This window comes from Squalius cephalus (genome assembly GCF_949319135.1).
Source record: "Squalius cephalus genome assembly, chromosome: 17".
Lineage (NCBI taxonomy): Eukaryota > Metazoa > Chordata > Actinopteri > Cypriniformes > Leuciscidae > Squalius > Squalius cephalus.
The window spans coordinates 7,146,084-7,161,718 of NC_137138.1; the positions used below are offsets into that span (position 1 = coordinate 7,146,084).

Below are 15,635 nucleotides of genomic sequence, written 5' to 3' on the forward strand. Positions count from 1 at the left end.
CACTCACATTACTTCAGAAAACATGGAATATAGCGCTCAGGTCGTATGGACTACTTTAACTGTACATTTATAATACTTTTTTGGTTTCAACTGCTGTTATTTCAGAAAGAGCTACGTAAAGATTATTGAAAAATTTCTCCTCGGATGAAAGAAATTCAAATGGGTTTTGAACGATATGAGCAAATGACTTTGTTTAATTTTTGGTGAACTATACCTTTAAATAATCGACCAAATTTTTTATGTGGAGTGCAGAAACCCAGCTTATCACCCACATGTACATCCTGTGCACACAAACACACTCGCTAAGGTTTGAGCGCTCATCCTGTCTGCTGGCTGAATGCATGTGGACGGTTTGCACGAACATGAATTAAACAAGTGTGTTCTTTCACAAGGAGAAAGTGAAATGTTCTTTTGAATCTAACTCTAATACTCTCGAGTGTGTGAGTGGAAATCTGGCCGAATTCTGCAGACTTCGAGATGGTTGAAGAGAAAATGGGGGGATGCTGGAGTCAAACGAAGGTGATTGAAGCGTTACTGCAGTACCACTTTAGCGTTTTATTTAGTGTAGTTTCTGTCGAAGTTCTGATCATGTGATTTTATTGCGCTGAGAATGGGTTTTTGAATGGTTCTTAGGTTTGGCAAAGCAATGTTTGGTTGTCAAGACACATTTTGGATGTGTAGGATTCTTAAGTTGCTTTCTTGAGTTCTTTATTTCATTATAGGTTCTTCAAATCAGTGTTTTGGTTTCTGGGTTTTCATTACATGGATTTTCTAAAGAATTAGAAGTTCATTGTTCTTAAAAAGGCTCTTTTATGACATCAGGCTGTAAAATAAGTTTTGATTCTAATTGGAACCTTTATTTTCCATAGAAATGTGAAAAGGATTCTGAAATAGTTTAGAAGGACATTAATATAAAGTCTAAATATTTTCTGTCATATTTTACTCAGCATGCATCAGACTCTTAAACTGAGCCTGTCACGTCTCAAAATGTGTGATCAGTTTTAGTTGAGGTGTAATCTGGATCTAATTTCTGTGGTGTGTATTTGTGTGTTGCAAAGAGGTTTTACCGGAAATCATCTGCAAAGGACAAATTAAAACCTGACACACACTCTATACCTCATACCACATCATATATCATCTATAGATGACCACAGCATGCTAAGACATGAAGAAAACTTTCAGGCCCATTAACTTAAACACTACTGATGTAATGTGCCACTGCCTCTGATTGTGGTTAGATAAAAAAAAGTTAGCAAATAAAAACAAAATGTGTTTTTTTTTAAACAAATAGCACATGTATTCACAAGATTTAAGTTGTTTAATAAAACTTGTACCGTACAGTCTATAAATCTGGTTTCTTGTGTTTTTGTGTTAGGAAACCATCAGAAACATCCCAAACATGCAGTGGATGATCCAAGCTAGAAAAACTTTTATTTGGTTGTATTTACACTGATTATGCATTTTACAATTTATGTGTGCAATAATTTGCTCATAAAATAGTTTTGCTTGTGTTTCATGAAGACCAATATGGTCTGTTTACGTTTTTACTTATACCCTGGAAATTTGACAATTCCATGTAAAACTAATAAAGTGTAAACTAATTATTTTTGCACTTAGTACTTTAGAAATATCACTCCAGCACATCAAGTGAAAATTCAAAAATTATAACATTCATTAAAAAGTTCATTATTTTTGACACACTACTGACTTTCATGTCAGTATAAAGGGGCGGTCACGAGTAGGCTTGCGGCAGCAGTCGATGGCACTGGTGATTTCACTGATCACATGACAAGAGTAAGGAGAGATGACTGACAGGATGATGACGGATGATTTAGTCATTGACAAATATCTTATTTTAAAAATCTGCGTTCAGTACCACCGCTCCCGACATAGAAAATGCGTGATCGCGAATTCGAAATACTATGGAAGTCAATGGCTACCGTCAAATGTCTGGTCATCAACATTCTTCAAAATATTTTCTTTTGTGTTCAACAGAAGAAAGAAACTTAAAATGACAACATTGATGACAACATCTTCATTTTTGGGTGAACTATCCCTATTAAAGGCAAGGTTAGCAGGGAAGGCCTTTTTTTGAATGGATGTCAATGGAGGAGAGGCTTCACTATGCTGAATAAACTGCTTTTGTGGGAAAACGGCGTATCATTTAATGAATAGACAGCCCATCGTCTAATCTTCAACATGTTTGTGTGACGGATATGATTCAGTTTACGGCATTCATTTCGATGGTATCCGCAAACTGATTAACTGTCGCACAACTATGAACGAAATTCAACGACGTCAAGGCTGTAATGTGATTGGTTATCAAGGCACACAGGTTAGCCGTTATGCTTTCTCCAGTGGTAGACCCTCGTATCTCCCATTTACGCATCGCATTTCTCTGCGTTCCAAAGTTCAAGTTGGTGAACTCTGACCTGTGAATTTGTAGACGTGTGGCCAATAGAAGAACAATAAATTCTTCAACAATGCCGCAGAGTGTGACGCCATACCATGGGTTATTGCAGCATCTGTAGAAATTCCATGTGCTCAATGTCTAGTGGGTTAAGGGTGGGCTCTTCCTGTCCACTTCCTGTTGACCTCCGTAGAACGATGCCTTTGCCTGTGAACCCGTGCACTGGCTGCTGTCATCAAACATGTGTTGTTCTGCCTTTTTGGTGAACCTTTTTTGGTGTGGAACATTTTTTGATTTCAACAACTAATTCAAGGTGTTGAAACATCAGTTTTCACTGTTATTGTGCCAACTTTAACATGTTTCTCTCTCTGTCTCTCTGCCTCTCAGGATCAGTTTGATAACCTGGAAAAGCACACACAGTGGGGAATCGACTTTGTGGAAAAATACACCAAATTTGTGAAGGAAAGGTCAGAGATCGAGCTTAACTATGCAAGACAGATCAGGTGAGTATTACATTAACCTCGCTGATTAATTAGGTGTACTAAATTTTTCAGTTTTATACCTAAAGACTTATGTATGTATGTATATATATATATATATATATATATATACATACATACATATATATATATATATATATATACATACATATATATATATATATATATATATACATACATATATATATATATATATATATATATATATATATATATATATATATATATATATATATATACATACATATGTATGTATATATATATATATATATATATATATATGTATATATGTATGTATATATATATATATATATATATATATATATATGTATATATGTATGTATATATATATATATGTATGTATATATATATATATGTATGTATGTATATATATATGTATGTATATATATATATATATATATATATATATATATATATATATATATATGTATATATGTATGTATATATATATATATATATGTATGTATATATATATATATATATATATATATATATGTATGTATGTATGTATGTATGTATATATATATATATATGTATGTATATATATATATATATATATATATATATATATATATGTATGTATATATATATATATATATATATGTATGTATATATATATATATTAAAGTTATATATATATATTTGACCTTAGATATTTGGTTATATTCTTAATGCATATTATACTGATTATACTACAAAATTAGTAAGTATTAGTACAACATAGTCAACGCAAATATGAATAGGACATTTCTGTAACATTAGTTCACAGTGCAATAATGTTAACAGAAACAACCTTTGATTTAAAAAACGTATTATTAAATGTTGAAAACATTAACAAATATTATTAAATGCTGCAGATGTAGATATATTGTTCATTGTTTGGTCTTGTTAACAAATGAAACCTTATTTTAAAGTGTTACCAATGTTTGTATCGTGCAGATGTAACAAAACATAAAAAAGGACATGGTGCTCCTTTAAATAACATTCATAAACGTAACAACATATATTCATGCTTATATGTATTTATTTAGCTTTCTAGTAAATATATGTTTCCTGCTGTAAAAGACAGATTATTCAATTTTAAGCTGGTTTGCTGGTTTGCTGGTTTGAGCTGGTTTAATCTGGACCCTCAGCCCTTCCAAGCTGGTGAAAACCAATTTAAAACCAGTTAACAGACAAGTCTGATCTGGCTTGGAGACCTGTTTAAGCTGTTTTTTTAACAATGGTAATTAGGTGGAATACTTTTTTTGGGGATTAATAGGTCAGAGGTCAAGTCTGATCTCGCCTAGGGCAGCAGGATCACCACCAGATCTTAGGGTTCGGCCACCACCAAAATCCCACAGTAACCCCTGCAAAGCATCTGTCGTGTCCATACAAATGAACACAGGTGCAGCTGCTTGTACTTTATAGTGTATTGGTGTGAAAATAAAGGCCAGACAGCTAAACACAAACACACACACACACTAATTACAGATGTGATCTTGCTGCTGACAGCTCAAGGATACAGGAAGAAAGGGCAACATTTGTATTTTCTGTGTGTGTGTGTGTGTGTGTGTTTAAATTTGGGAAGAAAATGCAGGTTACCCTGGTAACAAGGTGTCTGCATGGTTTTCCTCGTTGGTGACCTACATTTGCACGGGCCAATCACGCGCCTCGACCCCACCCCCCATTCCAGTGATAGGATTTAAAGCTCATAGACACAGACACTGGAGGACACACATCCACACACACTGACTGTACATCAACCCCCTCCAGATAACAGTGGGAAACCCCTTTAATTCCCAGACGCAGCAGGGGTTCAGCCGTCTAACACACACACACACACACACACACACACACACACACCAGTCTGTTACTGGATGCCATGAACTGCACTTATAACCTCGAATACACTGCGTGATAGAATTGCATTCTGTGGGCACATTCCGATGAAATGAACAAGTGAATGCATTTTAATCATGTACAAATGATTAAATTTCATTTAAAATCACCCCCCCCCCCCATTATATACATTTATGGTAATACCATGGCACTTGTTGTATGGGATACAGCTTATAATTTTGTCTATATACATGCACTAGCACTTATGGGTTTTGACAAACATACTACATGCATGTGTGTATACACACACACACAAATATTATAGAATATGAGATAGATAGATAGATAGATAGATAGATAGATAGATAGATAGATAGATAGATAGATAGATAGATAGATAGATAGATCTATATAGATAGATGGATAGAACTAGATAGATTGATAGATGGATAGATCTATATAGATAGATAGATAGAACTAGATAGATATATAGATAGATCTATATATATAGATGGATAGATCTATATAGATAGATAGATAGAACTAGATAGATATATAGATAGATCTATATAGGTAGATGGATAGATCTATATATATGGATAGTCATTAATGTTAATAATTATGGTTGATGTTACTTTCAGAAGCAGCATGTTAGTGTGTTATTCTGAACACAGCTGTAGAATATGTGCAGAAGACACACAGTGACAGAAGGGCTGATGGGGGACGAGAGGCGTCTCGCTGTAGGCGTGTGCGTGAGTGTGTGTTTATTTTAGTGTGTGTATTTTACCCTTCGGCAAGGTGCAGTATGAACACACACACACACACACACACACACAGACACAGACACACAGACAGACACACATGCAAACATGCATACACCCCCCCCCCCCACACACACACCCACCTTCCTCGAGGCACTGATGACGGGCAGACGCTCTGTATGTATACATGCTGATAATAGAATACAAAGAGAATAACATCTGGCTGTGACGAGAAAGGCTACAAAGAAACACGGCATTTGTGTCACAGTTTCCACACACAGGCATCGAGCCTCACATTCACTTTAAATACATGTACAAAGGCAAAGACAAAAAGCTCTCTGAAGTTCATATTTGAACTTGTTGATTGGCTGTTAGTACTAATATATTGTTTTTGATTGGTCGCTTTTCTTAATTGAGCTTTCTGATTGGTCTATAAACATTTCAAACATGCTTGTCTATTAAAATGACTGAGTATTAGCATAATGCAGAGGATACACTGAATATGTATTTTTATAGTATGTGAAACAGTATACATGGTATTTATTTCAAACAGTAGTATGCCACTGCACATTTAGATTATGCTGCAATGTATAGTTTTTAATTCATTCACATGTATTATTTCCTGTTATTTTCTTGGAAATAAAATGGTTATGTTACTTTTGGTTACTCATTTGTGCATTTAATGAAAATAAAAAGTCAGGTTGATCACTTTGCATTTTGGGATATGGTAGTGCACACAGCATGTTGTGGTTGTATACTCCACATTTAAAAAAGAAAAAAAGTATATCACTATCGTGTAATATTCCAGAATGTTGTGAACCTCATAGAAGTACTTGTGGAACTAGTATGAGAAGTTTGTTAGTATTTCAAGCATATGCAGTCATTTGCTTTTCTTCAATTTTGTGCAGGAACCTGTCCAAGAAATACCAGCCTAAGAAGAAAGAGGAGGACGAGAATAAGTATGTTTGAATTTTGATCCAAAATTTTAAATCCAGATGGATCACATGTACCAGATGTCTGAATCAGCATTTTAATATTCAAGATAGATTCATGGCTTCTTATATTGATGATGTCACTTCCTGTCGCAGGTACACTTGGTGCCGCGCGTTTTACTCGACGCTAAACGAGCTGAACGATTACGCCGGCCAGCATGAGGTCATCGCAGAGAACATGACGTCACAGATCATCGCTGACCTCACGCGATACGCACAGGAAGTCAAAACAGAGAGGAAATCGGTGAGTGAAGGAGCGCTCAGTTAAAGTTACAGCTGTGAAATGTGCAGTTTGGTTAAAGTCATGTCTACTATTCCAGTTTATTAAACACAGACAACTTGTTAGGATTACTTTCTGAAGGATGTGAATAATGCGGCACCTTCAACTACATATAAACACACACAATGTTCATCCGTTTCTCATGATATCCCACTTTTTCATCCAGCTTGCCTGCAAGTAGTTTTTAAGGTTATTAGGTATTTTCCTTGCTGAATAAGTGAATAATCAATAAACTATTCATTTCAAAAGTAAATTGTAATAAAATTATCTTTTGGTTAAAGCACTTAATCTTTTAATCACTCAATATAACAACGTTAAAAAAAACAACAACAACAACATTTTATATAAGTTATAAAAGATCAAGTATATATATATATACATACATACATACATACATACATACATACATACATACATACATACTCGCATACACACACGCACGTGCGCGTACACACACACACACACACATATACTGTGTATATATATGACTTTATGATCAAGGAAATTACTCTAATAATTTGTATATATAAATTTGATTTATATAGATGTATATAAAGTTTATTTACATTATTATATATATTGTATCTGTATAAATATGTAATTATATAAATAAAATAAAAATATATTATATATAATGCATTTTTGTAATTGTTAGAATTTGTTTTATAAATTTTATGTTTACAATTATATACATACATATATATACATATTGTTAATACATTAGTATATTATTATTACTTAAGTGTAATTATAATATTGATAATTTCATTTAGGACTTTAAAACAATATACTGCCCTCTATTTTTACGAGTATATAAGTTATAACAGGAGAGTTTTCTCTTCTAAAAGATCATATTTGTCAGAATTATAGCACACATCTCGTCTCTGTCTCCCTCACTTCCATAAATAGAGCTGCTGTTGTGTGTTTAGACTGAAAGTGTCTGGGTTGTGTATATGAATTACTCTCATTTGTGTGTCTGTGTGTGTTTTCATCATTCCACATAAACACACACACACACACACACACACACAGAATGACACTGAGCTCTCGTGGTGGTCGACTCTATGATTTATGTCCAGACAGAGCTGAACTAATGACATGAACAGTGTCAGAACACAACGTTCATCTTTCATTTATCAAATAAGATGAAGGCATTTTAGTATCAACCTGAAGAACGCCGATTTCCCAGCATTCAGCACTCACACACACACTCTGAGCAGGGCTCCATGGTGTCTGTCTGGCCGTTTTCCCAGAATGCTGCTTCTCTCCTGTTTTATAAACCTCTTCTTTCACTCTCTTTAATTGTCTGTCTGTCTATCTGTTTCTTTCGTCTACCTCTGATCACCGGTTCATTCTGTCGATTTGAGACACACGTGCCATTTTTGGATTCAGATATATACGTGTATATATATATAAATGTGTATATAAATGTACAAATTATTTATTTTGTAGTTTATGCACTTTGCAACGGAGAACTAATTAAAAGCAGTCTTGCTCAGATTTAATCCAGACAGCATATGGTCTGGTACTGTAAATCTCCATTAAACCCATTGTTGAAGAAGCTGTACACACACTGGGCCTGGACCGTGTGTGTTTGAGACAAGCTCCATCTGTAGGAGCTGCGCAGTAGTTCAGGTTATTATTCTGGGATGTGATAAATCCAGAGCCTGACAGGTGCTGCTTCAGTTCCTCAGACTGATCCAGAGACAGTCATTAGCTGAACAAGAGAAGAACGGAAACAAAAGCACTTCATTTTATGACAAAGGCCAGACTGGTTGTGCATAGCCAGACTTTGACTAACGGCATTAAGTCGTATTCTGGCCAGGAATGCCTTCTTAGACAAGAAGAGACAACTGACTGACACGCAGAGTGACCAACCTCAGTTTTGTGTCGTTTATGAGCAGGTTTATCTGAAATTGAAACCCGGAAGTTGCAGGGAATTTAGCCAGTGCTCTCAGTTCTTTTTCTGAAATTAATATTTTATTTTTTTATTTTGTGTTTTTAGTTAATTTTATTATTTATTTTATTAATTTAATATTTTTAATTTAATTTAACTTAATTTTTAATTTTGTTTTTAATAAAAATTAAAAATTGTATTTTATATTTTATTTTATTTTTTGTTTTAGTTTAATTTTGTTTTTTTGTTTATTTTTTATTTTTACTTTTTATTTTATATATTTTCTTATCTTTATCCTGTTTTTAATTAATTTTTTAATTTGATATTTTATTTTATGCATAATAGAAGAGTTATAATGTCAGTGCATTTGCTATTGTTCAAGATAGATCAGTTGCTTTCTGTTTTGTTTTTTTTGTTCTGTTTTTGATCCATGGAAACAAGTCTGCATTTATCTTCAGTGTGTGTGTGTGTGTATGAAGCATAAATGATTCAAATCCTCTCTGAAGTAGCACAGTATTGTTCAGTCTAGTCTCTTTCATCTGTTCATCAGGGCATATTTTTCTCTGTGTTATTTATGTTCTTTTTCTTCCAACAGTGACACTTGATCTTGTAAATCAGCTTGAGGTCAACTTCCTCTTTGAGAACAGGTTGACTTCCTCTGGTTGGATGAAATAGTAAATCCAGATCGGCTTTGAGTGTAGATTTCCGCTTCTAAGTTTAATTTAACGGGCCGCAGCATTTTGCGTATGTGAATTGTCACGTCAGTACAGGTCAAGCACAGTAAGACATTTTTTAAATACCATAATAGAGTGATAAATATACCTTCTTGTGTATGTGTGTTTGTGAAGGCGTACTCTGAAGCCTTGATCGCTATTCTAGACACAACTGGACTCCTTCACTATTGACTGACTGTGTGGTTTTGTACCCGTAATGCTTTCTATAGGGTTTTATTCGCACGCTGCATGCCTGCATTTCTTATTCAGCCAAGATTCTCAGTGATGAATACTGATCACATTCACACTCTTTCATTCATTCACTTGTTTTCTCACTGTCATTCTGAACGTCTCAGTCAGCACAGAGAAACAGCAGCTCATGATACACAGATCCAAACATCTTCCTAAAGTCTTTTGGTCCTCAGTTTCTGAAGGGTGGCTTTACTGTGGACTTCAGAAATGCACTTAAAAATATGTTGTTAGTTTAACTCAAAAAAGTAAGTTACCTGGTTGCCTTATAAGGTTGAGTTCATTGAAATGAAAAATTTGAGTTAACACAATGACGGAGATTGGTTTCTTGCACACTCTAAATATGAAGAAACTCTAAATATGTTTTCTGAACCACATTAATTATCTAAGTTGATTTGACAAAAGAAAAGTTGTGATAAAAAATCATAATATATATATTATATAAAATTATATATAAATATATATATATATTTTTTTTTTTTACATTGTATGAGTTTTAATTGACATGAATTTTTGCAGCGGTATTCTAAATAAAATGTATATATATATATATATATATATATAATGTAAAATACTTATTTTATACTTATTTACTTAATGACATTTTATTTTTTTATTAATAATATTAATAAGTAATACTTATCTAAAAGATATATATATTTTAATTTCATAAATATTTTCAGGAATATTCTAAATAAAATTATAAAATTAGTTAAATAAAAAAATATATACAGTGCTGCTCAAAATTTTACACAGGAACTTTTACTAAGACAGTAGTAAATAAAGAATAACATGCATTCTGTATTAATCTGTATTATCCCTCTTATTTTGTTAAAATATTCACATTTTCACAGATTCTGCAAGGGGTGTGTAAACTTTTGAGCAGGACTATATATATCCGTCAAGAATACTCTCACTATTCTCAAATAAACGGATCCGTTTTTTGAAAGTGTCACTGAACCACAAAATGTACAGTTTCAGGAAGTCAGACACCGCATGATTTGTAGCTGACACATTTAACAAACTGGAAAGTATTTTACATTTGTCATAGGAACCATATAGACTGTGCTATTCAAATACAGTAAAATATTCAACAAAAAATGGTAAATGACAGTGTTGTGTAGTGCGATTACACTGATATTAATGCTCTGCTGATTTTTTCTGCTGTCTGACTCTGTGTGGTAAACAGGACTTTGAGTCTAATCTGACCGTCTGACATTCATGTGTTTTACACTCAACATTAGACTAGACTAAAAGTTATTAAAGGGAATTCATTTTAGTTATTGTAGTGATTAATTTTACAGGAATTACTAAGGATTGTTATTTTTTGTAATTAAAATAAATCATAAATAATAAAATAAAAATATAATTTTATTAATGTCATTTTACATTTATTAATTTAGTAGATGTTTTTATCCAAAGTGACAAAAGAGGAATATTTATAGTAGCATTTTTTATATATTAATTGATTAAACGTCATATTGAAGAGACATTTTGAAGGATATCTGGTTTATTAATGCCCTTTTTGAGCATTTGAGCTTCACTGAGTGTTTTAAGAGGCTGTTGTGTTGATTGCAATATTGAGATGTTCAGTTTTATTTCGATTTTAGAAAAGAAACATGTGATTTCTCTCCTCACAAATCTAGAAGCGCTGTATTCTGCTGCCAGGCCAGTAGTTGGCGACGTCACTTCGTAAAGAAACACTACGTGCCTATTGACTAAACACGTAATAAACATGAGCATGAAGTCACTGTTTTCACAAATTCGTAATGGTATCTTTTTCAAAAACTTGCACTTCGAAACCCGTTTTCAAAAGTTTACGTTTTCAGGCTCCCAAAACGCCGTTATTGTGTAAATGAACGGCCAAAGCACATAAAACGTTTTCTATTTCAAAGCAGTCACGTGTAAACGGCCTTTTAGATGACGAGGGCTAGTGCATATTTGAGCCTACATTCAGTACGAGTAAAATAGTACTGTTAAAATCAGATACTCTCAGATAGACTTTTACTCATTAGTGACTTTAATTTTCACCATACTTTTACTGAAGTAAGGTTTTCAGATACTCTGGATGCAAAACATGTTTGTGATTTGATATGTCACATGACTATATGAATTGGTCTTCTTTAAGCTGTCATGTGTTGTTATTAAGCTGATGACTGTTGGCGTCTTCAGCTGATCTCAGACCTGCATGAGAAGCAGGTCTTTATCTGTGTGGCACACTGAGCTCTTTGTGCGAGAGATATTTGAGTGTTGGCCAAGCGAACACTTTCCCTGGAGTGCTGAGGCTGAGAGAAACACACACAGACGGCCTCGAGTGTGACGACGCGCACAGGATACACACAGAACACGCCAATATGGCTTCCTGGCTACTCACACACACACACATGCAAACACACACACACACACACACACGTGCTTACATACACACAACACTCCTGTTTGTATTCTTCAGTTATTCTTGTTTTCATTATTTATTAGTAATAAGATGAAATGGAGAGCAAATAGAGATGTGTGATCAAGTTTCCTGCAAAAAAAAAAATGCTGAGATTTTTTTTTTTACCTGAGAAAAAAGACGGTAATAATCTTTCAACAGTGTCTCAAACATTTCTCATCAAATTCTCAGACTGATCTTATTGAACAGTGTTATTTTAGTATTGTATGTTATATTTTGAATGAGATTTTATTATTATATTATATTATATAATTTGTTGGTTTTAGGAATTTTCTTATGTTCTTGTCATTTTTATTAGCTCTTTTTTAAATATTATTTCTAATATATTTTTTTTTACTATTTGGTTTTTATATTTATTTCAGTTTTAGAAACTTTAGTACTTCAGTGTACAACTTAATTTTTTTAAGTTTAAACTTTATAACATTTTTTTCATAAGAACATTTTTCAATAAGAACACTTTTCTTTGCCTCTTTACTTTTTCTTTATGTCAATTACTGACTCAAGTAATATTGATTTCTCTTCAGGAATTTTAGGGAAAATATCTGAGACAAAACTGATACAGAACTGAATCATAATTGAGAACTTCTCAATCTCCTGAACAATGAAAGTGCTATTTGTGTGCATTATCATTTTCTTGTGGGAATGTGTATTTGCTTTTATGTGCATTATGCTCTTCATAAATCATGATGAACAAGTGATACATTTTCTACATCTTTCTCTCTCACAGCATTTCCATGATGGACGGAAGGCACAGCAACAGGTCGAAGCCAGTTGGAAACAGCTGGAGTCGGTGAGTTCAGCCAAAATAATGAATCAATATTCCAGACTTAATACCATGTTACTTTGATATACAATGTTCTCCAAAAGTCTGGGATTACTAGTGAAAAGGCTTTTGTTTTGCATTATTCAATACAAAATAATGTATTAAAATATTTAAAAAGTTAATATTAAGTTAAGTTAAAAAGTATATATATATATATCTTCTTTTTTTAATTAAAATATTATAATATTGATATTGTATTTATTTAAGTTGTATACCTTGCTATTATAATACTAATGTTGTATTTATTCTTGTAATTTTTAAATTTGATTAAACTACCATTATTCAATACTATATTTAAATGCAAATTAAATTATTAAAATATTGAAATAGAATTAAATAATTAATTTATAAATTAAAATATATTATTAATATTTTTTTTGTATTTATTAAATTTATTTAATTTAGCATTTTTCAATACAACATTTTAATACAAATGAAATTATAATATTAAAATGACATGGAATTTTAAAATTAAAATATTATAATATTATTATTTTTATTTAATTAAACTTAAGCTGTATACCATGCTACTGAATGATTTCCATCTTCACATATCGTGCTGTACTTCAAAATATATCAGTGAATACTGTGGTATTACCAAAAAAGATAACCATGGTAATTTTTTTGTTAGCGAAGTGATCTGAACTTGGGTGTCAGACTAGATTGTGTGTGTGTGTGTGTGTGTGTGTGTGTGTGTGTGTGTGTGTGTGGGACGTCACACACACACTGAACCCAGACAGGATATATCACAGCTCTCCTCTGTACGCCCACTGTCTGCAGAGTGTGTGGCGTTTGAGATAGATTGTGTTGTCGTTAGCCGTCTTCTGGCTGTGTTTGTTGATTCAGTGTGTGTGTGTGTGTGTGTGAGAGAGAAGAGAGCACTGCCTGTGTGTGTCAATGTGTAAGAATGATCTCATTGTGTGTGTTGGCGTGATCGGGTGATTCAATGGTCAGTGTGGACACAAATGTTGATTGTCCCTTCAAATAAATGAGTGCAAGAGAGAGATGAAGGATAAACAATGTGATTTTGGATGATGGTTTATTGTACGGCAGAACTTCACACACACATCTGTTTGGTGGGTAACATGTGTGAGTGTGCTAATTAAGATGTGAATGTTCTGCATCTGAACATCTGTAAGTACATTTATCTAGATCTATGAATGTTTTAACACGTGTGTGTGTGTGTGTGTGTGTGTGTGTGTGTGTGCACAGTGTAAGCGAAAGTTTGAGCGGGATTGTAAAGAAGCAGATCGAGCCCAGCAGTACTTTGAGAAGATGGACGCAGACATCAACGTGACGAAAGCAGATGTGGAGAAGGTAAGACCGGCTGTGTGTGTGTGTGTTTGCAGACCTCATCAAATATAATTATGTAGAAACCACATACCCAATATCATACCCAAATTCCTAGTCCACCAATCAGTGAAGTCATTATTTCCATGAACAGTGGAATCGTGACATTACAGAATCTATCTATCTATCTATCTATCTATCTATCTATCTATCTATCTATCTATCTATCTATCTATCTATCTATCTATCTATCTATCTATCTATCTATCTATCTATCTATCTATCTATCTATCTATCTAGATGGATAGATCTGTAATTCATCTAATAGTGATGTCATTGATGTCATCACCTCTCTTTGTGTTATTTGATTTATACAAAATTAATAAGTGATACATCTCCAGTGATTCACATGTGTCTGTTTTTCACTTCATCTTAACACATCCCTCGCTGTCTCACACTGCTGCCGTGGCGTTGTGTGGAAACTCGACCGTGTGTGTGTGTGTGTGTGTGTGTGTGTGTGTGGGGGGGGGGGGGGGGGGACTGTGGAGTCTCACAGGACAGGCAACATCGCCTTCGCTTTCGATGAGCCTTGCTCATTTTTAATCTTTCTTTGTTCCAGAGCGTGTGCTCGGCAGATGTCTGCATGATAGCTTGTGTAGAACAAAGAGAAATTTCCAAAGTATTCAGATGTGGAAAAGAGCGCCTGCTTCCAGGAGTCCAGAATCTAGAGTGTTATTGTCATTTAACGGTCAGATACTGAGAAAGTCGAGATCTTTTAGGTAGCATATGTGAGTGTCTCCGAAAAGTCAAATGCATGTCAAAGCCAAACTTGCAGATCCGTTAAAGAAGACCTATTATGCTTTTTTTACATTTGCATCTTTTTAGTGTGTAATGTTGCAGTTTGAGCATGAAAAAGTCCAGCGGGAGTGTCTATATCAGTCTCTATATCAGTGTCACTGTTTCTGAACTCCCTGAAACGCCTCCATTGTAGTCTTGAGTTTCTTCCTGGAGTGAACAAGTCACAATATTCCTCATTTAAATAATTCCCGCACAAGATATACTCAGAATAAATGGGGTGGGGCCTGGTTGAGTTAGTTAGTAGTGTGTTAAAAGTCGTCAAGGTTATAGTAAGGGGAGTGACATTCCTGAAACACACTTAAAGTGGTAGACCAATCACAACACACTGGTCCAGCCGACCAATCAGAGCACATTTGGCTTTTCAGAAGGAGGGGCTTCATAGAGACAGGAACTAAACAGAGCGTTACTGACAGACTGGGAAGAGAGGAGCTGCAACAATTACTTTTTTTTTTTTTTTTACATTCTAGCATGAAAACCTATTCCAGTCGTTCCCAAAAACAAAATTAAGAGTCTGTAAAAGGGCAAAATAGGTCCTCTTTAATGTAGACACAGATGTGTCAGTGTCAGT

General features: G+C 33.8%; 1 protein-coding gene across 17 annotated transcripts in view; it reads left to right on the forward strand.

Annotated features, from left to right (window-relative positions):
- The window catches only part of fnbp1b (formin binding protein 1b), a gene marked incomplete at its 3' end in the record, with an annotated part of 75,955 nt that overhangs the window by 30,513 nt on the left and 29,807 nt on the right, over positions 1-15,635 (forward strand). For 11 of the 17 annotated variants that reach the window (XM_079847949.1, XM_079847951.1, XM_079847941.1 and 8 more), the window contains exons 2-6: positions 2,798-2,913; positions 6,422-6,472; positions 6,602-6,749; positions 12,824-12,886; positions 14,132-14,236. In XM_079847949.1, the coding sequence (XP_079704075.1) occupies positions 2,798-2,913; positions 6,422-6,472; positions 6,602-6,749; positions 12,824-12,886; positions 14,132-14,236 (483 nt within the window). Of the gene's footprint in view, positions 1-270; positions 520-2,797; positions 2,914-6,421; positions 6,473-6,601; positions 6,750-12,823; positions 12,887-14,131; positions 14,237-15,635 lie in introns of those variants that run through there. The other 6 variants (XM_079847940.1, XM_079847953.1, XM_079847950.1 and 3 more) reach the window with 4 other exon arrangements.